At 39.3% G+C, this 27,035-nt stretch overlaps 1 protein-coding gene across 5 annotated transcripts in view; it reads right to left on the bottom strand.

The window, feature by feature from the left end:
- Positions 1 to 27,035, bottom strand: part of SPIDR (scaffold protein involved in DNA repair) — a 180,425-nt gene that overhangs the window by 86,285 nt on the left and 67,105 nt on the right. For all 5 annotated transcript variants that reach the window (XR_014159397.1, XM_081873661.1, XM_081873660.1 and 2 more), the window contains 3 exons: positions 23,764 to 24,020; positions 20,195 to 20,289; positions 7,733 to 7,952 (listed from right to left, as the gene is read on the bottom strand). Coding sequence is in view for 4 of the 5 variants with exons in the window: in XM_081873661.1 (XP_081729787.1) it covers positions 7,733 to 7,952; positions 20,195 to 20,289; positions 23,764 to 24,020 (572 nt within the window). In the remaining variant the exon portion in view is untranslated. The remainder of the gene's footprint in view (positions 1 to 7,732; positions 7,953 to 20,194; positions 20,290 to 23,763; positions 24,021 to 27,035) is intronic.

Raw genomic sequence — 27,035 nt, forward strand, 5'->3', positions numbered from 1 at the left:
TAGTGCTCCCTAGAAATTTTTGACTAGAATCCATTCTGGTCCAGACACAATTCCTCCCGATACGGAATTTAAATCTCAATCTAGCTTGAATTTCAGTGAGTGAGGAATCCTCAGAGAATTCTCAGTAGGGCCCCACATTTCATGTTATAAGGTAAGGAGTAGCCATTAACTTCAGATGCTCCATTAATATTTTGCTCAAATTAAATATGCAGTTTCACTGGTAATGCTAGAGACAGCAGATGCCAAACTAAATACTTTGCAAATAAACTGTTGTTATATATGTGAACAACTAAAGATATTAACTCTTCCATTTATAATCTTTAGTATCACTACATTTCTCATTTCATGATGAACTGACTATATTATTTTACAGCACTAACAACATAATTAAGAAGTATGTATCTTATTGGCCCTTTTATATTGCACAGCTTTCTGCTAAAAGAGACTTCCTGCCCTCAAATTATTCTCCAAAAATACTAGTCTAAAGCTCAGTAACAAAACAAAACAAAAAATCTGTTTTTCTCAACCTTTTTATTTTTCTTTTCAGTACAGAGCAATGAGATTAAAAGTGTGGCAGACAGCCAAATACTTCAGCCATCGCAGTCACTAATAGATGCATTTAACATTTATGCAGCTTTCAAATGTGAAGCATCTGGTTCCAATTTCAAATCTGGCTTGCATTGAAAGTGCCTCCTCCACAATACTTTTATTATAAACTGTTCTTTTCCCTACTTGTTCCCTCCCCCCTCCTTTTTGGAAGAGGCTGTTCCTTCCTTCTTGCTGGAAGCCACCTGACCACTGCCAGGAAGAGGAATGCAAAACATTCCCAGGAGCAGCTCCTGACGTCAGCAGAGCATTTCATCTCCCAATGTTCAGAACGGTCTGGAAATTCCAGTCTCTAGTAGAACTAATTGAATGCGATAGCAGCTGTAGCCTGCAATGAATCACATTAAAAACTGCTTCATGTTAAGATTATTGATGGTGGTATGAACTGCTCAAAACAAACACAAATCTGATTATTTTCCTATTGAACTAATGCACACTGTGTTTGTGTCTACCTTGCTTCTTGTTACTTTTATCAGATCCTTGAACCTTGAGCAGTTGCCCTTAGAAAATTAAATACATGCATAAAAGGACTGTGCATTGTTTCTCTACTTCTTCCATACATCTGAGGTGGAAGGGAGATGGAACAAAGAAGGGTTTAGTTATGCTAACAGAGGGTTAAACATGACTCAGCTAGAAATTCCTCAACTGGGTTCATGCCATGCATGGTTGTTCACGTCATCCTATCCAGCCTTCAGGATATTAACTACTTCTAAACTAGAAGTTATCTAGCTCAGCATATTTACATTCCCTTTTGATTTTAGTCAGAATCAGCAGTGAACCTTATTGCTAATGTACAGACAATGAAATGCTTGTGTTTTATTTCTTCACATGTAGTACCTTAAGCAAAACTACAGTCCCCAGAGTAGAACATCATAGTAATAGATACCAAATGTCAGGTACAAAGTTCTGTACTTCCATAGAATGTTATATCCACCACTTCCACAGTGCTGCAAAGGTAGGTTTTTATTTTATTTTAAACATTTTGGCTATGGGAGCACGGAGGGGAAGGGAAGAAGGCACAATGTGAGTAGTGGTATATCTAGAGCTTAGACCATATTCCCCCCCCCCAATAAAATGCTTAAAAAAGAAGGAATGTGAAGCACTGAATTACTCCTTCACTCTCAGACTACAGTTTAGCACTTTGTCCATGAAATATAAAGCTTTCACCATACTTGTTAAGCAATGTAGCTGTGAGTTCCATAGACCAATTGTTCACAGAATAAGTAACAAAATTGACTGATTCCACAGTATGATCAAGGAATATGCACAACCCTAAATTTAATTAGACGGGTCTATGGTTTTAACACAGGCAAGGCCCAAATAAATAACATAAAACAAGGTTTCTCAAACTTGGATCTTCTCCAATTCCCATCATCCCTGACCACTGGTCCTGCCAGCTAGGGTTGATGGGAATTGTAGTCCCAAAAACAATTTGAGACTCAAGTTTGGGAAACCCTGACCTAAAACATGATTTAAAATGATTCCGGATGTTTCCTGGGTTATCTTAATTATGACATTATATTTTTATATAAACACAGTTCAATTATAAACCATACATGGTTTAGGGGTGTATTCTGGATTTGAAATAAATAACACAAACCTTTTAACATCCTTTGTTTTTCAAAAAACAAAACACCACATTATTTATTTATGCCACATTCATACAATGTAGCAAGATTAGACTCCAAAAGAGACAAATTTTCATTTGAGCAGATTTTCAGCAAAATATATCCTCTGCCACTTATATATGTATATGAAATTGGGTGCTGTCTACTACAACAGTTTTAGTTATTGAGAACAACAACTTTTCACAAGGCCAAAAAAGTTAATATCCAGGAAGGAGGTGTTGCAAAGGGATGTGGAGTTATGCTAAACAATTTATCATAACAAATTTTTCCATGTGTATACTACAGGGAAGAAGGTTGTTCAAAAAGATGCCTCAAAGTCCCATGACTCTCCTGAGTCCCATTCCAGGGATTTGTGGTCATGCAGTCACATCCAAGTTTCCCTGGCCCAAATTCGGTAAGAGATTTGATTCCCTTTAAATCACTAAAGGGAACATTTGGCATGAAACTATAAATTCAGAGATTCCCAGGAACATATAAACTTAAACTGAGAAAACATAATTTAGCAACATGCCATGACATAATTTTGTTAGTGAGCAAAATATTTTACAATTTATTGACTAGCAGCAAGCTCTCATAATGTTCACAGAAAGGATGAATTTATTTACTTGCTGGTAGTTTGAAAGACAAAGTGCAGTGTTGAGAGTAGAGTTGTGTGTGTACGCAAGCTGGAAGCTGGAAGCAAGGCAGCAGGCTGGGAAGGCAGAGTCAGAGCCGTGCCTGATTTTTGCTGGAATGCAAGGCTGTAGCTATGAAAGAATCAATACCTCATTGGGGTGTTAATGCTGTGAACCCCTCTATCAGGTTGTATATATGTGTAAACAAACCATATATCATAAGGACATCTTGCTGCAAAGGAAACACGGACCATGGGTAAGCACTTGGAACCCCAAACCTAACATATAAAGAATTACTAGCCATGCTGATACACTAACAGAACTGAAACATAATTAATGAGAATAAAGATGTTTGCAAATGAAATGGTTGTGAACTTTTAAAACAAGCATGCCCTGTTAGAAGAGTTCACCTGAAAGTGTGTCATTTCATTTATGACACTTTATTGGAAACTTTCAACTTTGACTAAAAACTGTCATCAAATTTATTTGGTAAATGGTATTTTTGCAACCGAAAACAAAAACACGTGCACTTCTAAGACTATGTTATAATAGAATTCTGATGTTAGATTTGTTACCATAATTTATTACATTGTTAAACAAACTATAAACCTTTTAACTAATATGTTGTAACTTACACAACAGCTAAAGAAAGTAGTATGTGGCTTGAATCAGTTTGGTGTTCTCTCTGCACCCAATGCTTAATTTTGTTATTAATTGCTCATTTGTTATATTTTGTCTTGTTTTCAGAGTTTCCCTGTATGGAGGGGAACATCAAATAGAGATTAAATACTTCAGTCACATTAAATAGCAGCACTACCTCAATATTCATTACAAAACATAGAATCATAAAAACAGGAAATGGAAAAAATAACCTTAAGGTATGAATGGCTCAGAAATATGACATTTCCAGGATTAACAGCAATCAGACCTTGTGTTGGAACCATGCTGTGCTTGGAATACCATGCACTTCAAATGGGCTCCCCTTCCTTAAACTACCTATCTTTCATACCTGACCAAAAAAGAGAGACCATCCACATGACATTCATCCTGGATACAAGCAAAGTGCCTGATATTATGCCAGTTGGGATGTGCATGGAAGGAAAATGCTACTCTGAAGTGATTCCTTAGGCAGTGTGCATGTATTCCCACTGGACCGTCAATGAAATCTGATTCAATCAGCCTCATGTGTGGTAGACAGGTTTTACCCCTAAAATAAAGCTGTCACCTAGTACAGCATTTCACTTTCCCTCAGAAGAGTGAATGACAGCATTTTACAAAGAAAATGTAAAAGGGTACACCTGGGATAAACACTGAGGGCTACCTTTTCCACTTGTCCATGAAGACCCCATTGTCTGGGGGAAGAGGCAGTTCCCCAAACCATTTGCATTCCAATCTGCAGCCAGCTTACTCTATTCTATAGAATCAAATTAGAACTAATGCTGTCCCTTCATTTGCACAGTCCCATACTGAACTCTCTATCTTGGACACTCTGGAGTGGGATAGAATACTCCATGGGTAGGCAAACTAAGGCCCAGGGGCCGGATCCAGCCCAATCACCTTCTAAATCGGGCCCGCCAGAAAAAGTAATAAAAATGGAATAGAACTGAGAATCATGGAACTGAAATAAAGCAAAAGAACGTTCAGTCAAACCCTGATCAAACAAAGTCCTTCCAATCACCAATCACTATACAGAATGGATTGCAGAGTGTTAGGGGGAAGAAAGAAACTGAACTGCAGAAAGATGCTTAAGGCAAATATTTCAAAGTAATACAAGTTTGATTTAAGAAAAGGCAAAATACATCAAGGACACTGGAAATCAGACTTTTGTGGGCGAGTATTCTTTTGTAACACAAAACATGCTGATCAGCTGGCACCTGAACCTGACCAAAGCCATCAGTTCACTCATTCTAAGGATACACCTGAACAATATCTTTTCCCTGTTGCAACATCCCATCAGACCTGGTGTTACAGGAGAGTATTGCCCCAGGGCTTCAGGAGGGCCCACTGCCAAGTCTGACACGGTCTACCTCTTGAAGACTGCTCTAACCTTCGTCTGTTTCCTAGGTTGTGGGCTCAATAATGGAATGTCTAGGTGCAATTAAAACTGCAGAGTGGAAGGAAAGGAGGACCTTTTTCTGCCTTCCCACTTCCAGCTACTCTCTGAAGACTGGAGAAGAGACCCTCTTAAGAATATTAGGGGAGGGACAGGGGAAGGACTAGACCATGTGAAAAATGAATATAATATTTTAGCTGCAGTTCATTCATTTTTAGCTTTGTATTCTTGTTACTAAAAATTCGCACCTATCTCTGCAACACTGTCGATTAATCCTTAAAATCTTATTGTGATAAGATTTGTTTTTAGTAGTTACATTAAGACTGAAAATTAGACATGACCCCCCCCCCCAAATGAATAACTGTTTCAGGTAGCAGACAGGTCATTCATTGCTGGCAGGGGGCCATTAACTTGGCTAAGCCATTTGAAAATATTTTAGTGTGCTTTCTATCCAAAACTGTCAAAAGCAAAATTATTATCTTCTAACAGGGCCAGATTTCAGTTTTACCACTTCATCTTTAAACAAAATGTGGAATTTATAATGGGATTAAACACACATGGGAATACTCTTAAAAAGAGTCATATATTATTTAAAGTTCTGCATCTAGCCCAGAGTTAATTCCTACTATACATTTTTACTGACTTTAACAAAACTGTCTGCTATCCCTTATTGACGTCAGTAGACAAAAGCCCAATAGCAATTTCTGTCACTGTAGTATCTTTGGAATTTCCTCTTTCATATGAATTAGAGATTTCCAAGTCTAGAATATTCTTCTTTATGGATCACTAGAATATTTTCAATCTCTCCCCCCCCCCATTTTTTTATAAAAATCTTAGACATGACGACTCATTTTAGAACAGGTATGTTCACAATGCATGACTCAGTTCACACCTTTGTCAGAGGATCAGAAAATAAAATAAATATTCCTCCCTTCAAGGCAAAAGTTGACTTTTACAAACTTATCCTTTGACAACAATTAGATTTTTAAAAGTATAATAATTTTGCATATAAATAATGGGCAAAAGTATATATATTGAAGTTGCTACTACTATATTTCAAATATATTTACTAATTGTATGATCCTGCCATATACTAAAAAAGCAAACATGAAGTATTAGCAAATATTTGTTTGCTGGTGCATTCACCTCTGAACTTACCTATTTTGCTGTGAGCAGATTACATAACCACTTTACTTCTTAATCACACCCATTCTCTTAAATGTTTAACACCCACAGAGGATAAGTATTGCCAAAACAGATATTGATGCATTGTCATAATAATGAGCCAACAGATCAATATGGCCTCTCTTGCTTTTGAAGGCTCAGTGTATTAGGTGATTGTGGCTGACATTTTGTTCTATTTAGGTTGAAGCTAGGTCTTAAATTGGAAGTACACTGATGGATACTTCAGATCTGTAAGATTTACATTATTCCACATTTCTTATGTGCACTGGATGCACATGACTGCAGAACCATTGTTTAAGGCAGATTAATTTACTCACTTAGCACCATCATCCCACACTCCACTATTCCTAAAGTTTCACATTGTATTATGTGTACCTTGACACTCCTCCCCCATCTTGCCACATCAATTCTGCAGCTCCACATGGCACAAGATATCATAATGCCAAAAAACAAACAAAAAAACACCAAGTCAAGCCACAGTAACACCACTGGCATTCGAAATCCACACTGAAAGTGTGTGAGAAAAGCTCAAAAAATGACAAACAAAAGTTATCCATTAAAAAAAATAAAGATACAAATTAGCATCTTCTGAAGAGCCTAAGTCCACATTAAAAGCATTACATTTATGAAGATTTTATTATCAAACACTTAGTACAATAATATAGAAGAATAAGAAAAGTTTAAGTTGTTTAAGACACTAGCCGATGACAATGCCTTTCTTTAAGAAACTGATTGTTTTAAGATGTAGGCTGCAGAATCTCAAAATATACTGTATTGGGAGTTATTATATTGGCTACAAGCTAGCCAAGGTTGCTACATATCTCTCTCTCTCTCTCTCTCTCTCTCTCTCTCTCTCTCTCTCTCTCTCTAGCTTATAATCTCCAACTCTAAAGTCTTTGAAGGAGTAATCATCAACAGATTGTATAATTAAATCTTTCTTCCAGCAGTGTTCTTGCAGTCAGTGACTTTGAATTTTGTTAAATTTTATTGTGGGGTGGCTGAGCTTCTTTTCCTTATCAGAGCTCTACTCTTTCTGCTTTTGCAAAAACTTCAAAGGAAGAATTTAAAAGACAACTAACTCTCTTTTTGATGGTAGGCATTTGTTTGGGGGGGGGGGTTTGGTCCACATTGTCTGCTTGAATATCTATAATTTTTTTAATGCATACATTCTATCAAAGGGTTCTGCAGGAACAATATCCCTTGTTGGTCCTGGTCTGACTGATGAATGATTGATCCAGGAAGCTTGTGTTTATCAATGTGATAAATAGAGAAACTAAAGATATACAACTTCCAGAAGTATAGCAGCATTTATTTGATTTGTTCTTGCTTGGTGCTCTCCCTCCACAATAGTAGCTGGAAAACTCAGTAAGGTACAATGCATTCTCTATCAGACAGGTAAAGGATTGATGTCCGTTAGGAAAGAACCAAAACTTCTTGTTCATCACTTGAAAGACCATTACAGTGTCTCATTTCATTATGCTTCACACATCTGAATTTAAAATATTTTTCACAGTTATATCATTACATACACCTTGAAATGCAGCCTGGCCCAATAAGGTGAAATAAATACATTTATGGAGATACACGAGCATGCCAAGAACAGATTGTGAATATTTTAATAAATAATTAAAAATAAAAATTCTTACCAAGGAGGATGGATATATAAGACATCCTGCAGAGCTAGCTTGAGGTGAGCTGCTGTTTCTTTTGCAAAAAGAACTTTAAGCCTAGGCTCAACGACGGCAATTTTTTCAATGGAAGAACTGCCAGCACAAATTTGTCCCAACTGATGGCAGACAGTTACGCAGAGAGTGCATTCTTCGTGCATTTCTTCGATCTTCACAGCTAGTACGCCAGATTTAACACCTGGAAATTAAGCAATAAAGCAGCTAAGATAAGTACTCCATGGGATAGAGAATACACACACGAGGACACAGCCCTACTTCTTCTACAGACACCTATGTGTGCAAGTAGGTCTTTAGATAATGAGCTTAGTTGTACTTTTTTCATGGTTGTGTAGGATAGATGTTACAACTCCCACTATCCCTGACCATTGGCTCTGCTGGCTGGAGCTGATGGGAGTTGGAGTACTTCAAATGGAGGTCCATAACTTCCCCACCTCTGGTATAGGTATTCAATACATAAAAAGCATTCCATCTTATTTAACTGTATCTGTAAAAACAATCTATTAATATTTACCAAGACAACTTTAACTAATATTTCAGTACTGTGCAACATTAAATAAATACACAAGGCAAACTGAAATTATATCTGAGTCCATATGAACCATAGCTCACTGGTAGCACATGGTCAGGTAGCAGATGGCCAGAAGGATCTCTACCAGAGATGCTTGGGTTACATAGGCTAATAGTCTGGTCTCCTATAGGGAAGCTTCCTATGCTCCTATCTGAAAGATATTGCTCTGTAGGCAAACAGCAAATAATACTGCACTTGACAAAAAGTGGGTTACCTAAAGGTTTTGGGGAACTTAAGTTATCCTCAGTCACCCCAGAGGTTTACAAAACAGAATAAAGATTTGCCTAAAAAAAGTATTGCTTAAAATGAGTAAGGACATGCCACATAAATTTTAATAATAATAATAATAATAATAATTTATTATTTGTACCCCGCCCATCTGGCTGGGTTTCCCCAGCCACTCTGGGCGGCTTCCATAAAAACCAGAAATACACTAAAATATCACAGATTAAAAACTTCCCTGAACAGGGCTGCCTTAAGATGTCTTCTGAATGTCAGGTAGTTATTTATCGCTTTGACATCTGATGGGAGGGCATTCCACAAGGCGGGTGCCACTACCGAGAAGGCCCTCTGCCTGGTTCCCTGTAGCTTTGCTTCTCGTAATGAGGGAACTGCCAGAAGGCCCTCGGCGCTGGACCTCAGCATCCGGGCAGAACGATGGGGGTGGAGACGCTCCTTCAGGTATACTGGGCCGAGGCCGTTTAGGGCTTTAAAGGTCAACACCAGCACTTTGAATTGTGCTCGGAAACGTACTGGGAGCCAATGTAGGTCTTTCAAGACCGGTGTTATGTGGTCTCGGCGGCTGCCCCCAGTCACCAGTCTAGCTGCTGCATTCTGGATTAGTTGTAGTTTCCGAGTCACCTTCAAAGGTAGCCCCACGTAGAGCGCATTGCAGTAGTCCAAGCGGGAGATAACTAGAGCATGCACCCCTCTGGCGAGACAGTCCGCGGGCAGGTAGGGTCTCAGCCTGCGTACCAGGTGGAGTTGGTAGACAGCTGCCCTGGATACAGAATTGACCTGCGCCTCCATGGACAACTGTGAGTCCAAAATGACTCCCAGGCTGCGCACCTGGTCCTTCAGGGGCACAGTTACCCCATTCAGGACCAGGGAGTCCTCCACACCAGCCCGCCCCCTGTCCCCCAAAAACAGTACTTCTGTCTTGTCAGGATTCAACCTCAATCCATTAGCCGCCATCCATCCTCCAACCGCCTCCAGGCACTCACACAGGACCTTCACCGCCTTCACTGGTTCTGATTTGAAAGAGAGGTAGAGCTGGGTATCATCTGCATATTGATGGACACCCAGTCCAAACCCCCTGATGATCTCTCCCAGCGGCTTCATATAGATGTTAAAAAGCATGGGGGAGAGGACGGAACCCTGAGGCACCCCACAAGTGAGGACCCAGGGGTCTGAACACTCATCCCCCACCACCACTTTCTGAACACGGCCCAGGAGGAAGGAGCGAAACCACTGTATAACAGTGCCCCCAGCTCCCAGCCCCTCTAGACGGTCCAGAAGGATGTTATGGTCGATTGTATCAAAGGCCGCTGAGAGATCCAGCAGAACCAGGAAACAACTCTCACCTTTGTCCCTAGCTCGCCAGAGATCATCAACCAGCGCGACCAAGGCAGTTTCAGTCCCATGATGAGGCCTGAATCCCGATTGGAAGGGATCCAAATGGTCCGCATCCTCCAGGCGTGCCTGGAGTTGTTCAGCAACCACGCGCTCAATCATCTTGCCCAAGAATGGAAGATTTGAGACTGGGCGATAGTTGGCCATACTGGCCGGGTCTAAAGATGGTTTTTTAAGAAGCAGTTTGATGACCGCCTCTTTCAGCGGATCTGGGAATATACATTTTAGCAATGTATATGTTAATAGTGAGCTACAAATTTGTTGCTTAAATGTGCAAACAACAACAGGCAATAGCTTCAGTGTGCAGCAAATCTATGAATTTGGACATAGATTAAAAGCTGCGTAGCTAGAGAAAAAACACTTGACACTTGAAATATTTAAGTATCAGAAAAGATGCTTAAGTATAACGTACCAGGGTTTCTGAGCAGCTAGAAAGTACAGCCAAGAAGGGGTTTAAAGCACCACATCAAAGGAGTTATGTTCCAGTAATACTTAAGTGTAGTGCATGCAGCTGCCATTTCAATTAGGTCTTACATGACATTCATATGACAAGCTTGTATTACTTTTATGGTCTTTTTGCTCTCATTTGTTTTCAAATACAGTACTGAAGTAGAGAAAGAAAGGATATCACTTCATGAAAATTAGGCACTCCATGAAAATTAGGGTGGCAGGGTGGTGGTGGAGAGAGAATCTACAGATAATCAGAAAACCAGAAATGTACTACTGCAGAGTGTCGCAGACCTACATTTTTGAATGTAGGTCTTCATTTTTGAATGAAGCTTGAACTGTTATGGGGGTCCTTTCACAACCAGAAACAAGGTCTAAGTAGCCACTGTTAGCTTCTTCAATGGAGTTGTTCCAGATCACCACACCTTTACATCTGTGCTACTGGCTCTCAACCTTTGGGAATGTTAAAATATATAAACACACAAAAATAATAAAAAAATTGAGTCGTGCAAATCAAATTAGATCCACTAGACCCAAAATTCTTAAACAATGTGGACTAAATTCTTTTCTGGGGACCCTGAAGCTTAAGCTTCATTAGTTTCATGGCAGATCCGCTCCTGACTACAGGACAGTGGAATTATTAGATGCAACTTTTTAAAGTCCACTCGGTACAGTAATTTAGAGATACCAACTCCAATGTACAGCCCTTTAGTCAAAGTGTAACATCTCAAAAATACGTTCAGAAAAAAGCAGATACTATTTGCTTTGACAATTTCAAATTGTTTTAAAATAAGACTGCTATGCTTTCTTAGAAAGTTCAGACTCATAAAATAAATTATACTAAGGGGCCAAAATATTTCCCCAAGAAAGCAAGAATATAATTTCCCCCCAGTAATGCCCCTGAACCAAACTTAAACAACTAAGCATTTTCCAACATGTTCCTGAACTCAGGCTGAAGTCAGCAAACTTAACTCAATCAAAAAACACTGCCAGTTATTCTTGCTTTAAATGCACACAAAGTTCAAGGTCTTTTTTTCAGTAATTCATTATATTAAGACAGGAGTAGGGAACCTGTGACCTTCCAGATGTTGTAGGACTAACAACTCCTATCATCCCCGGCTATTGGCCATGATAACTAGGACTAATGTGAGTCAAAGTCCAATGTCATCTGGAGGGCCACAAGTTACCCAAACCGCACTAAGAGGTACACAGGCTGCTGGATCTCCTTGTGCCTCAGATGCTGATCCTTGTTTAAAGAAGAAATCACATGACTCTTGTTCTAGCACACTGAGTAAGTGGGTAGATATCAAAGAGAAACTGGAATATAGTGATACAATTTGTGACGTCTTAATTGTACCAGTACATACATCATTCACTTCCTGAATACAGATATGCTATCTGAGTCCTGGTTTGATTTACAATGGGTTAGATAGCAAACTTTGAATGATCAAAGTTAGACCGACTACTGCAACTCTAGTTCTATGCCCTGCACAAAGGTACTTGGGACTGAAGGCCTTCCTAATCATACCACCTTAAAGTTTGAACCACCTTAAAGCTTTCAGCAAGGCGTTTCAAATACATATGTAAAGATATGTTACTAATTCAAGCAATTGAAAATTACACCTTTTCTCATCAGTTGAGTGCATGAGCATTGTTAGAAGTCGACAAAGGTCCTCAAGTTTCTCTTTCCCCCACCCCTCTGCTTCTTTTTTTTAAAAACACAAAACTTATTATTTTACTACTTTGCTTATAGAGTAGTTGGGCACAAGGCAAAATACAGTACCAGTTAGACTCCAGCCACCTGGCATCTGAATATCTATAGATATTAGCATACACAAATTTATGTCCAGGGCACAAGAATTTGGGAATGGGGAATATAGAACAGGGGTCAAAAACTTGAGTTTCTCCAGATGCTTCTGGACTACAACTTCCATCATCCCCTGAACAGTGGCTTTGATGGATAGAGCTGATGGGAGTTGGAGTCCTGTACTATCTGAAAAGCCACAATTCCCCCCAAGTCTGCCTTGCAGTGACACTCAATTTATTTTAATCACAATTTCCATTTTAGAGTGTTGAAGTGGTACAAGAACACCACATGGCAAGGGATCATAGCACAGAGATAGGACACAAGCTGTGAATACAGATGGACAGGTTCAACCTCTTGCATCTCCAGCAGCTGATGAGAAAGACCCGAAGACCATAGAAAGCCACTGGTCGTCAAAGCAGACTTTACTGGGTTAGACAGACTCTGACCCACTATAAAGTAGCTTCCTATGCTCCTAGGGTTGCCATAAGTCAGACTCTCTTAGCTTCTCTCCTTAATCTGCATTATGGGAATATTATTATAATACATTTATTTATACCTTGCCTTTTCCCCAGACAGAAGAAACAAGAATCACTAAAATATAGAGAAAATAATTAGGGGGGACATTAACAACAACAACAACAACAACAATAATAATACCCTTATTATTAATAATAATAATAATACCCCACCCATCTGGCTGGGCTTCCCCAGCCACTCTGGGTGGCTTCCAACCAAGTATTAAAATACAGTAATACATCAAACATTAAAAGCTTCCCTAAACAGGGCTGCCTTCAGATGTCTTCTTAATTAATAGAATTAAAACTTTATATGGATATAATAGCCTTTTAAAATATAGAAATAATTACAATAAAAATAGCATGGCAACAGCTCTTTTATTAAAAGCATTCAATTCCCCAAAGTCTGTTGGAACAAGGTCTTCACCTGCTGGTGGAAGGACAAAAAGGATGGAGCCAGTCTAGTGTCTCTAGGGAGGTAGCTCTGGGAGCAGCCACTGAGAAGGCCCTTTCCTGTGTCCCCACCAATCGTGCCTGTGAGGGTGGCAGGACCAAGAGAAGAAGAAGAAGAAGAAGAAGAGTTTGGATTTGATATCCCGCCTTTCACTCCCTTTAAGGAGTCTCAAAGCGGCTAACATTCTCCTTTCCCTTCCTCCCCCACAACAAACACTCTGTGAGGTGAGTGGGGCTGAGAGACTTCACAGAAGTGTGACTGGCCCAAGGTCACCCAGCAGCTGCATGTGGAGGAGCGGAGACGCGAACCCGGTTCCCCAGATTAGGAGACTACCGCTCTTAACCACTACACCACACTGGCTCCCAGAGAAGGACCTTTCCTGAAGATTTCAAAACCCAGGTAGGCTTGTATGAAGGAATACGGTCTTTCAGATGGAGCTGAGCCATTTAGGGCTTTATAGGTCATAACCAGCACTTTACAGGGCTGTCTTAAGTTACTTTGCTATCTATAAGATGTAATATAATAGCAAAACTAGAGTACCATACAGCATTGTCCACACCCTCTCTTAGTCTTGGACCTTCCCCCTCATCACACTATTCACACAATTTCTTTCAGATTCCTGTCATCTATCTCTAATATGGTGATAGCACTGGAAAGTTCATTTCTTCCCTCCTAATGCAGGAAGTGAACATTTGTCTTTGTTTCTATTTTTGACCTGGGGTGGGGAACACTATTGCCAAATTACTGCAGCAGTGAGGTCCTGTATTTCTAGACTGTTTCCTATGAGAAGCTGTTATTGTTAACACACTAATGAAATGGTAGAGGCATAAAAAAATCAGGTCCACAGATTAAGCAACTGTCAAATATATCTATCTATCTATCTATCTACCAAGGATTTGGCAACAAACAGCTAAGTGCAGGATGCAGTGCATAAATCGCAACTAAGATTTGGAAGCGAATAAAAACAGAGAATATTTCATAAGAAATTGCTGTTTCATACTTGCTGAACTTATAGTACTACAAGTTCTGTTACATGACTGTGCTCCACCCACTGGCAAGTGATGACCCCAATTTTCTTCTCTCACCCACACAATTATACTTAATGTGCAGCTAAAGTTTGTAACCAGAGAAGTGCTTTGGCCCCGTTGAGGAGATTAATACTGGTCCTTGTGACACTGCCACATGAGTGAGATCTGGATTCGGTTGGCTTGCTGTGCCTGGAGATCAGGACAGAGAGAAAGATCCAGGGCTGGTTTGAGGCAATGTTGGGTATCCCTGTTGCAGTAGCTAGATATTTTAAAAATCAACTGATATCTGTAGAGGATCTGAACTGTTCTTCAGTCTGCAATGACTCAATCTGATGATATGGTAGTGACAACTTCTTGGCTTCCAGGCTTGGCAGGCACTTTGGAGGGTCAGTCTACCTTGCCCTCTAAAGACACCTTGAGCCTTCCACACGTTAAGACTGGGTCATTACAGGCCTGCACCTTGGACTCATGAAGGTGGAGTTTTAGGTTTGGCTGTGCCATTAGTTTGCTGCCTGCTCTTGTGCAAGTGACTTGATCTCTTTAATCCCCACTTTCTCTACGTACATAAAAAGAAAACAGCAAACATTTCTTCTGTATGGTGCCTGGAGTCTGAGTAACCAGAGCTATGCAAGCAATATTATGTAAACTCTTTTGCATACTACAGATCTGAGTTCCGTAACCATATGAATACACGTCTACGCAAAACCTTTTGGTTTGAAACTGGAGTCGTACTAGTTTACCTGTTCAAGTTGTCAACACACTGTCAATTATGTGGAAATTGAAGTGGATTTTTTTCAATCATGAAAACATATCTGCCTTTTAAACAATTGGAGTTTATCTCCTCCAGATCTATTGCATAAATCCTTTGTTTCTAATCCATCTAATTAACCTTGAGTCAGACATATTAACAAACACAAATGTTTACACATGCCACCTATAATATGAAATCCACAGCCAATGATTCAAAATTCTAACCTCTTGGCTCTAAACTCTAAACCTCAAACAAAAGAAGAATTATGGTGTGACAACTGGATGTACAAACAGGGCTCTAAATACTGTGTTTATACTGATTACACAAACACACCAATACATGGAATATCAACATGGGGGACAAAATCATGCAATGGATAGTGTAGTGCCACTGAAAATGGGAGACTCTGTTCTAATCCCTAACCAGGTAAGACGTTCACAACCAGAGAAGTTACATTTTCTTAGTCATTCTTACTTCATAGGATAACAACTGTTAATAAACATTCACAATAAATGTGCTTTAAAATATTATGCAGTGGGCAAGACATGCAAGTTAGGGATGGAGAAGAATTTTGTTTGGTCTGCATTTTTAAGTGAACTAGTTAAGTGAAGTCCTACTGAAATGAACTTCGCAAGCCCTTCTTTGAATTTTTGTGATATAGGATTCATTTCAAAAAAATAGTTAACATCAGTAACATGTGTATTTTAGGATAAAACTAGTTTAGAAATATGAACATTAAAATAAACCACATATTTAAATGTACAATTGAGATTAAATCTGTATTTAAATACAGATTTTGTAATAAAAAAATACTTATGTGTTTAAATTTTCATATTGAAACCGACTTACGAATAAACATTTGCAAAACTGGCACAGACTAGAAGTCAACTGGTCTGACTGTCCCCAATGCATGATCATAATGTTGACTGTTGTTAAAAGAAGCCCACAGTGCTATTTAAAGCCATACTCCTTTTGAAAGTTGTTGCCTTTCCAAGCTGTCAAGTCTGCTTCCCTGCAGATTTTCAAAGATCTAGAAGGGTTTCTTTGGGGAACTTTTCCATACTGAACACTTAGGATGGGTTGTTTCCACAAGTATAATTCTGTTAAGTCTGCAAAGCACGTCAATTACGTAACGTCATTCTTCCATTGTTCTTGTTTTCTGTTGAAGACAGTTCCACATACTTGAGCACAGGTGTACCCAACTCAGCCAGAAGGCATCTGGCAAGGGAAGCTTTTGAACATAAAAACCAATGACTCAAGCCAAAGAGAGGGGAGTTGTTAACTTTACACACACTGTACAAACTCCTGCAAGTGCTACTTTATGCCTAATCATAAAATCTTATATTTGAAAATGTTTACTTTTACCCAAGCAACACTTTGGATAGGAATATGTAGGCGAACAACAATGAACACTTAATCCTGCTTGGAACTAAAACGTAGTCAAACTTCTTTTTTTAACTGACATGCTCTTACTTTCTTCTCTCTGCTTTTCCTAAGAACTCCTATGTTAAAAAGAAAAATAGAAGCTTTTATTTCTGTGCTTTGTTTCCAACACCATAAAATATGAGGTGATAGGAGGACACAAAGAGAACATTGGCCACTTGCCATTCCCCTGTGGGTCTAAAACAACAATTTCTAGCATTCATTACAATTGTCAACAAGAAAACCATCAAATACAGTGCCAAAGAAGTAAAGCTGAAACACTTAGGAGGATGAAAAATGCCACAAAAAACTGTTCACACAAACGTTACTGCTAAGAGTGCCAGCCCAATGTGGACTGATACTGTATCGTTGAACCATAGATGAGTGGGACAGAATCTTTACAGCAGGAGGAATAGCCATGATGCAGGGAGATTGCCTAGTCACCTTATTAGTTTCAAACAATGAATATGCACAATTTAAAGTTGGAACTAGGAGCACAATGAAGACTCAACTTTAAATTTCCCTGTGAAGAAAAACAATCTCAGGAGGCTCAAAAGCTTAAACAGGCAAGTGCTGAATGAGTGGGGAAGATGGAAGATTTTAATCCTTTAACTATTGGCTGTTTTCTAGCTTCCCAACATCCCCAACTGCAACTTACAGACAGGCAAGTAGCTAGCGAAATTATAAACATGGAAACCCCCAGAAAGTTAAGGGTTAAGTGCCCCTTCCTCCCCCAGGTTGCTTATTAATATAAATAAATTAGGACTCTGTTACATATATTTGCGTGTAACATCTAGTTTGGCTCTAGGAATGTGCCTTAGCACCTCCATTGGTATATTTCAGCAAGACGTATGCAGCCTAAAAGCCTTTTGAACTTAAATCTCAATGGCTAGTGATTAATGGGAATGAGAAAGAAGGGATAACTTGGAAGTGTGGAAGAATTTTGGCCCAGAAGTCCAGATTCCTATCTGTCCCCACCCCACAGGTTAACTTTGATGGGTGGGTAGGACAACCCACCTGTCAAAGGCCTTCCTGAAGCAATTTGGAAGCCATGTGCTCATCTCAACTCAAGCTCTGAGCACAGGGCTTGCAAAGTTCATTTCAGTAGGACTTACAGCAGCTGTGTGATCAGGTTCCCCATGAGAAACTGAATCACACAGGTGGTCCAGCTGCATCTCTATATGCCCTACACATGATGTCAGGTATGGGACAGCTGAATCTTCCAATCATGCTCAAGGCTTTGCCCACAGACATTTCAAGAATCAAATCATTGAAGACTAGTAGCAACTAGATGGTTGCTATATCCAGATGTGAGGGAAAGAATAAAGTAAAGAGGGGTGGGGGTGGGAAGTGTTTGTAGGCATTGCCACCAGCTGATAGTTCAGATACAGCAGCATACTAAGAAACTCAAGGCAACAAACTAATTAACATTGAGGTCTGAACCCCATCAATATCAGTCTCCTTCCTCTGCAAACAGGTCTGTTAACCAAACGTATTTGTGGAAGCAACTACATGTGACATCTGGAAAAGCATGGTTGGACCTCCAGTAGGTTTTTGTTTAAGTTTAATTGAGTTGCATGGGCTCCCAACTACAGTTGAAGCTGAAGCACTGGTGGAAGCAGGGTTACACACTTTCTTTATGCTCCCCGCCCCCATGACACTCTCCCAGCTCCTATTTGTACTTCAAGGGGAAATATATAAATCCTATACTAGATAACTCATTCTGGGACGAAAATAAAGCCAGAACCTAGGATTTACCTACATCAGAAAAGTAGTCGCTTCTCTTTCATCACTGACCTTATGGTCTATGTGACTGTATGTTATAGAGTTTCTAAAGGGATTTAACAAGACTCCAAAAGTTAAGATGATCCAATCTCATCTCATTGATCTCTGAGCTCATCTGTCTCTTGCATGTTTGCCTTGAGCAACAACACAGAAGCAAGAAAAGTACAGATATCCCAAAAAATCCTGTGAGCCGCTGTATTTTAAGAAATATTAATAGGGAAACAAAACAAATAAAACCTCAAATGGCAGCAAGACAGCAGATGAATTGCTGCTAGATTTCCAGTAAAGATGCTTTTATAATAATTTGCTTTAATGTATCACAGCAGGACACTACTTTTTTCTACATTCCACTTCTCTTATCAGCCACTGTGGATATATATTGGTCAGCTATCTAATACAGCTTTCTTTTAACATATGTTAAACCCCACAATAAAAAGAAGCTAAATGCATGCGCAAGCAATGAAATGTGCAGTCAAACTTAGAAAAGGCTTTTACTGCAACAGCTACCATGCTTGAAGAACCAAATCAAAGTTCACTTTTCAAAGTGGTTAGCCTCTTCAGCTGTCAAATTTGCTACAGCTCCATATATATATATTTGTTAAAAAATAAAAATTACTCTGCTCTTCAAGCCAAAAATGGCTCCTAGGCTGGTCTGTAAATCACTAAACACAGATAGTTCCTGCCCTTTAGCTTACCCTTAAAAAGATAGTTCCTGCCCTTATAAAGAAAAACGTATTAGGGGGGAGAAGGAAACAAGCAGACTCAGGAACAAGTTCTTAATTGCAAGTTCTTCTAAAGACCAGATGCGATGGAAAAGCTTAAGGAGAGGAGGTGTCAGAAGTTGCTGATCTCTTGACTATGTTGATGGAGTGGCCCTCACTCCATCTGTTCCGTCCTCTGCTGCAGTCAGATGTAAAAGCTGCCATCAGGTAGCAGTTCATAGAGAGAGGAGCCTGGCTTCTTGCTGATGGTAGCCCTGCATCTCTCCTCTCTTACAGCCTAATGCAGGGGTCAGCAACCTAAGGCCTATGGGCCACAAGCGGCCTATGGGGGTCGTTCAACCGGCCCATGGACCCCCACTGCCCCCTCGGGTTGGCTCCTGTGCGCCACACTAAACCGGCGCGGAACAGAGCGGGGACTGTCTTCCGCAACGCTGGCCGGCTTCCCATTGGCTCCTGCAGCCAATGGGAAGCTGCACACGCCTCCTCCGTGCTGGAAGGAGTGCCGGAAATTGTGTTTGCGCATGTGTGCATGCGCGCGCACTCCGGCCCACTGCGGCGTCTGCGCGATCGTGAACCAGCCCAAGCCACAAAAACTTTGCCGACCCCTGGTCTAATGGAATGGCTGCTAAGCTTAAAATAAAAAATGAGGCCCTGCCTTTTAAGTATTTCTTTTCACAATGTACTTCATTAAGAACAACAGAATTAAATGATGGGCACAGTTTGATTTCATTCCCAAAGGTGCACTATTCCACTGTCTCTCAAGACAGACAGGTGCCAACAAAACCTGCCACTAAGTAGCAACAGTCCTCAGCCTTCTCGTGTATTTTTCTGATATAGCCACAATACAGAACAGGTTGTCTACTTCTAAGACAATATAGTTGTTTTGTGTCTCATTAGTGTTAAATGACTTTTAGCATTAATTGATCAATGCCTTAATAGTATCACAGTCACATAGTGAAATCTTTAGTTTGAGGTAAGAACTATGAAAATATCAAATAGGTTTTTGTAGCACAACTGCAATCAGGACACCCTATTGCTGTTACAAACTTCTTCCTGTTTGCAGTGAAGATCCTAAGTAGTATTAGCAAGTACGGGGTACAGCCTGGGAGTGGTGCACAGAGAACTGCTCAAAAACATAGGCAGCATATATTTTAGAAGTACAACTGTATTAATAATACAGGCTGTCCAACTTCACATCACTAATATAAGGATGTGTCTTCATTGAAAACAAAAGCAAAAGCAGTAGACTCTGCCCCAAGTAGTTTTCATAGTAATCAAATGTTTCTTACCAATGTGATCATCAGAAATACACTGATGCTTCCAAAAGCTAATGGCGGCCCTCTTTCGGTTCTGGAGTCTGTTCAGTCTCTCTGCAAGCCCGCCCCTACGGAGAATGAAGAATTATTCAGTTATACCAATATTTTACCTTTGTTCCCCAAAGTACCAAGGAACAGACATGATGCCTCATTTAGAGCCAAAGGGGTGCTATAAATCAACACTTGTAAAGCACATCAGCATATTATATAATCTACATTTAGTATAAGTTGTTTTCATACACAGTTTTTCCAGGAATAAAAACCAGAGCAATTCTGAAAGGGGCACAAGAGCACTCCTTGGGTCAAAGCGGCTCTTCTGCTGAAGAGTGTAATTTCAGCCACAACTGAGTGCACTTTTGACCATTAGCCTAGAGCAGATTACTGGAAGATGTGTGACCACTGGCAAGGAACGCATCCCAAAATACTTCTCACACATACTTGACCTCATGATTCATATCATAAGCTGGGTCAAGTATGTACTTTCAGTGGTCTGAAAATTGTCCATGGCAGAAACAGTTCAGTGTTCACAAGGGGAAGTGGCAAGCAAAGCAAATAAACTGAAGGTAATATTGTAGCAACCTATCTACAATTCAGATCAAAAACAGCCTATGTTAAAAACAAATATCATTTTATCTGAAGTTACCTTTTTGCTAATGACTGTCAGGTCATTATGCAGTGAATTATGCAGGCTAAATTATGCAGTGAATTATCTTTAACTACTCAGGTGAGCTCTCTTAGGATCCCCCTCTTTGTGAGGTTAAATTTGTTGTGAAGGTAGGATGGAGAACATAACAAGGCCCAATCTCCTAGGACCCAGTGTTATATATTTTTTAGTATTTCTAAACTGCTTATTACTTTAAAAACTCTCTAAGCGGTATACAAAATCACAATATAATAACAAAAGAGTACCTATAGAGTTCCAGCTGAACTGAGCTACTTGGTAATTTATTTGGAATGTGAATCCTGTAATTTTTAAAAGCCAATATCCTAATTTTACCAATTGTGCTTTCAAGAAAACAGCTAAAGTCACAAGAATTGAGAAGCAAATAAAGGTAAATGATTGATTTGTACTTTGGTAGTAATAAAAAGCTCAAGGAGTCCAGAGTATTTTATAATCACTTGGGACCTCTTAACCAATTATTTGCCGGACAAAAAGTAAATTGAGAGAATTGAAAAAAGAAGAAAATATGCAAATACTGCATAAATGCCATTGTCTCTCTGCTACCTAGCCCTTTTCTTTTTGTGTACAATGGCAAAACTCTTAAAATTAATTGCATCAAAAAAGCTCACTGCCCATGAATGCAAGGACAGCATGCAGGCTCAAATGACCCGATATTCAGTCTTGCATTCAAACCTTTGACAGTCTTCTTAGTTTCCATTGAAGACAAATCTGATCACAACAGCAATAAAAAAATGAGACAATCACAGCAACAATGAGAGTAACAGATGAGCTCAGCCTGTTAATTCTTTCACATAAGAAGAGAGAGTGCTACTGTGAGCATGTCCTACTCAGGGGCTTCTCATAGGAATAGAATGCTGAACTAAACAGGCATTTGGTCTGAACAAGCAGGGCTCTTCTTATGAGAAACATGCAATTTTTCAATATACCACTTCCTGAAGAGTATGTCTGGCTCTTCTAAAGTCAGTGTATGTGCCCACTTGTGCATGGATGTGTATGCACAAACACCTCCTGTTCCATTAGCAATAACAGCGAGAATTGCTCTTACTGGGGAAACTGAAACAGTAAATGCAGAGGGGATAGGGATTGAACAAATGGACTAAGGACAAATATAGATACAGAAAATGGAAACAGGTATAGATAAAACGTATGGTAAATAGCTGAAGTGCTTCAACTGTTATGTCTGTTTGCACATCTTTAATTGTGTATTGAAAAACAAAACTGAATGCAACTCATGAAGTGGAGGAGTCATTTATTTTCACATTCAGTCTATTAACATTTTGGAGTAGTCTACCGCATAGAAGCTTGGTCAACTAAAGCTGGAATATGAATCATTTGTTTGAAGCTTAAAATAAGATGGAACTTTTGGGTTCAGAGCAGTTTGCATTTGATGTCATGTAGGCCTGCTACAGAGGCAATGCTGCATCATGTTATCAAGCACTTGTCCCTCCTCACCTTTCGTACAAGCATTCTATACCCCCCTTTCCGTTTTGGAGGCAACCATGGTTGGTAGAGAAATGATTCTAACCACAGTACCAACCGAAGCTGGAAACCACAGTTAAAAGCAGATTTGAAGCCTGGTTTGATGCCAACTATAGGTGGGAGAGGGAAGAGAGTCGGAACATACCAGATGCACTCAATCACCAAACTACGGTGCTATATCTGCACAATGTGTTGTGTAGAGCACAGTGAAGTTTCTGACATTTATCTACCTCTTAATTTCATCTCAAAAGAGGTTTGCAGAACCATTTCTTACTTTGCCCTCTCATAAGCATAGGCTGTGGCCTAATACACACTCTGAGCATTACTCCATTTAGCTGTGGCTCTCCAGGGTTTCAGGTAAGCATTTATCTCATCCCATCTGGAGATGCCAAGGACTGAACCTAGAGCCTTTTGCATGCAAAGCAAATGTTCTACCACTGAGTCGCTTACAGCATTGAGAGATATGCTATGAAGGGGCTCACAAAATGAACTGACTGGAATAGGAAGAAAAAGAAGGGCATCTATGAGACTGGTAGAATGTTAACTTATTCAATTAACAGATACGCACTTGTGCCATTCAACTAAAAACCCATTTAATTTCAGTGCTCTCTTTTCCTGTAGAATGCATTTTACTTTCAAAGTTATGGCTCATCTCACAGGAAAAAGACTTTGTTTTACTGTGTGGTATTTTAGAACATTCTGTATTTCTACAACTTTGATAAGATAACAATATGAAAGTTTTGTTTTGTTTTCTATCACAAATATTACAATGTGGAGAAAAGCTAAGACCAGCACTACTAAAATGTGAGTAACTTTATCTACGGTAATTTGTTCAAATATATATGACTCACATCTATGAAAATATTAATGTGATGGTGTGGTGCATTATTGCTAATTTTACTTCAAACTTACCCAATGACAACAGCCCCACCCACACTTCCAAACAATATAATTGTGGTGCACAATGTGAATGGAACTTAGCACTTTCAAATGAACTACAAACATTGTGTTCAAAATTCAGATAAGTAATTATCGATATGAAAAACAGATATGACACAGTTGTGCAAGATAGAAATATTTGAATCAGCACTGTAGAAGGAAATGTTAAGATGGTGGTTATTGTAGTAAACTCATCATAAGATGATTTGCTGCAGTGACTGTGTGAATGCTTTGAAAAACTGTATGCATATATCACTAGAGAGCTAAAAATGAATTAACTCATGACTTACAGTGACTTAAAATGGCATGATTCATGATTTAAAATGGCCAACCCTTTCAAAAAGCCTTTGAATGTTAAAACTCTTAGATTTTGCTCATGTTGAAACTACTCTTGTTATTATTACCAGAATGTTACAATGAAAAAAACCCAAAACATATATACCTCAGAAATTTTCTTTTCTTTGCAGAATCTTCTGGAGTCTTCATGTTCTTGTCTCTCTTTTTCTCTGGTGTCTGTAGAAGCATCTGAGCAGATTTTAACCAGTCACTTGCTGACCTTCCTGTATCTGTTTCAATCCCTGCTCCAAAATTGAACTCGGGCTTTTTATGGAATTCTAAATCAGCAGCTTTAGTTTCTGCTTGGCATTTTTCCAGACTTTCACTGTCCGATGAATATTCTGAAATTTCTAAAGAAATTGTCTGCATAAAAGAAATATATAATTCAATAATTAGAAGAGAAGCAAACCAAATGTCACATCACTTAATAGGAACACAAAAATGTATTGCTTTGGCAAGCAGTACTAGTAATTTGTCCAATATATTCAGAAAGTCATAACAGTATAGATGTATGCATTTGATAAATCAAAAGCTTGTCAGAAAGCAATTTTTTTTTAGTCATTGGCAGAACACTGGTAAAGAAGGAGCCAAATAAAGCTTCCAAAGCAGGGAGTTCCGCGTTATGGGTGCCACACCCTCACCATCACAATGGATAGGCAGATTCAGTTGGGAAGAGCGGGTCACAAGCCATTTAGTGTTTTAAAGGTAATGTACAGCATTTTGTACCCCTAAACTGTGAACCTGCTTTTAATGAGTGTGCAACCCTATTGGGAAACACTCACAATTCCCATTTCCTCCCATAATTTCAAAGTAGAGAAAATCAAGTTATGCCCAAGAGCCTCTCATGCTAACAGGCTTCTCCTAAAAGAGCTTATTTATGAAGGTACTTAATAAATTACAGATGTAACAAATATATGCGGTCTATACTTTGGCACACACAAAGTTCTGCACAATATGAAAGAAGTTTAAAACAAGAGAAAATCTGAACAACATGAGGGCTAAATTACAGTTCAGAAGGGAGCAATTGGGAATGCAAAAAACCAGACACTAAAGGGATGCACAACCCTTTCCCCACTCTAAACTGCTCTGACCCTAGGCACCCTAAGCTTAGTTTTGAAGGAACTCCTGAATGCCCTCTCCTGAGATGGCTGTTCATGCCAAAAAGAAGGCTAAAGGTATGTCTGTGTAACATGTAGCTTGGCTCTTCCCCTTTATTAATTTAAACCAGAAGGTTTCTATTTTAAAAACTTGCACCTGCACACTTGCAATGAGCACATGCAGCTCCACATTCATTCCAGTGAAGAGTTCAAATCTGTGCATGCCTGATCTACATGTACATGGATCTCAGGGCTTGGGTCATATGACAATGGGCCCCTCCCTCACAGCTTTCTGCTCTTTTGCTTAACTTTATACACCTCTTATCCTATCTCCTTCCTATCTCCATTAACAAACAAACAAAATACAGTAACAGATTTCAGCCAAGAACATATATCTCTGCAATTACACATTCTGAACAAACATAATGTGCTCAATAGGATATTTGGGAGGAAAAACACATTTAGATTTGCTCAATTTAGCCTTTACAGTGTGGATGAACAAGTATATATATACATGCAGAATTGAGAGAAGGGTTTGGCACATAATACAGTGGTACCTCAGTTTAAGAACAGCCCTGTTTATGAACGATTTGGTTTATGAACTCCGCAAAACTGGAAGTAGTGTCGAGGGTTGCGAACTTTACCTCTGTCCAAGAATGGAATCCAAATGGTGGAAGGGCACTGGTGGCGGGAGGCCTCATTAGGGAAAGCGCACCTCGGTTTAAGAATGGTTTCAGTTTAAGAATGGACTTCCAGAACAGATTAAGTTCGTAAACCGAGGTACCACTGTACTTCCAACACTGCTTTAAGTAAAAATTAGCAGCAAAAAAGTATCTCCCTTTGTTCGCTGTTCTTGTCTATTACTTGCTTTGACAGTGTCCCCATAGTGCTTTATTGTCTACATTAAATACTTGCAGTGCATGCCAAATATTTATACTTGAAAATGTATTTTATTTGTTCCATTAGTACACACTCAGAAAAGCCAATATAAACCTTTCCCAATTTACATCTGCTGATTTAAGTTTATGTTTGCACCTACTTAGTTTTCCGTATTGCACACAACGTTTTGAGTTAATCTGGTATTTCAACATGCTACCTGTGCCAAATCAAAAGTTTGTTTAGCTTCTCACATTTCTTTCTAAATCACTTTTAATCAGTAGTAAGTACTTGCCAAGTTCTAAGTAGACTTGAAGTGACATTTTTGACACATGAAAGCATATGAAGTGAGTAAGATTTTGTAATTCAGCCTGTTTGCCTTCCCAATATTATGCTGTTAACACTGATGTTTAAATTCCCCTCTAAATGTTCTAGGGTCTTTTTAAGTTCAACAGTACAGGAGGAGCCAGTTGTACTTCACTTCCCATCTCCAAAATGGGGAAGGCAATAACAGCTTATGAAACAGCCTCCTAGTTCCCCCTTTCTATCATTCTATGTATATAATATTTCACATTACTTCCCTCATTTTTTCATTTTCTCTTCAGAATTCTACATTTTTTTATTTAAAAGACTTTTCTTTACAATCTGTCTCTTTGAAGGATATTTTCTGAACCTCCCCCCCCCCAAAGAAAAAAAGGCAGTGTCTACTTTTTCCACTCACATTGATATACAAAATCAGATGAGCTTGGCCTTAGGACAAGAAAAGTTACACTGGTTGAAGATGTTACATTAGTGACAAAAACATATACTCTTCCCCACCCCCTTAACAACTGAAAATAAAAATTCATATATTTGAACTTTATTCTCTTCTTTGAGGTTCTTAGCATTAAGAAAATGTGATATGATCTAAAATGTGTTTTACATACATTTATTGTGACCAACATAACACAACAAAAGTTAAACCTGCATAGCATAAATGTGCTGTCATTTAAACCTTCTTTTAGAACTGTCATATTAACGTATTTTAAATCTTTTGTTGGAAGTTGCCCAGAGTGGCTGGGGGAAACCCATTCCCCTGATAATTTAATAATTATTAGAGAAGCAATCCTATGCACAAGAAACTGGCATAAAGGAAGCTGGTGTAAGGTAAGCCAGAGTAAATTTACACAAGATCCAAACTGTGTTCCGCAGCAGGATTGCTGCTGTTGCCCTGCCTAAGCCTGGCAGAGAGAAAACAAGTCTACAGCAGGCACCCCCAAACTCGGCCCTCCAGCTGTTTTGGGACTACAACTCCCATCATCCCTGAACACTGGTCCTGTTAGCTAGGGATGATGGGAGCTGTAGTCCCAAAACAGCTGGAGGGCCAAGTTTGGGGATGCCCGGGCTACAGTATAGCTGAGGAAGC

This window comes from Podarcis erhardii (genome assembly GCF_964252035.2).
Source record: "Podarcis erhardii genome assembly, chromosome: 8".
Classification (NCBI taxonomy): Eukaryota; Metazoa; Chordata; class Lepidosauria; order Squamata; family Lacertidae; genus Podarcis; species Podarcis erhardii.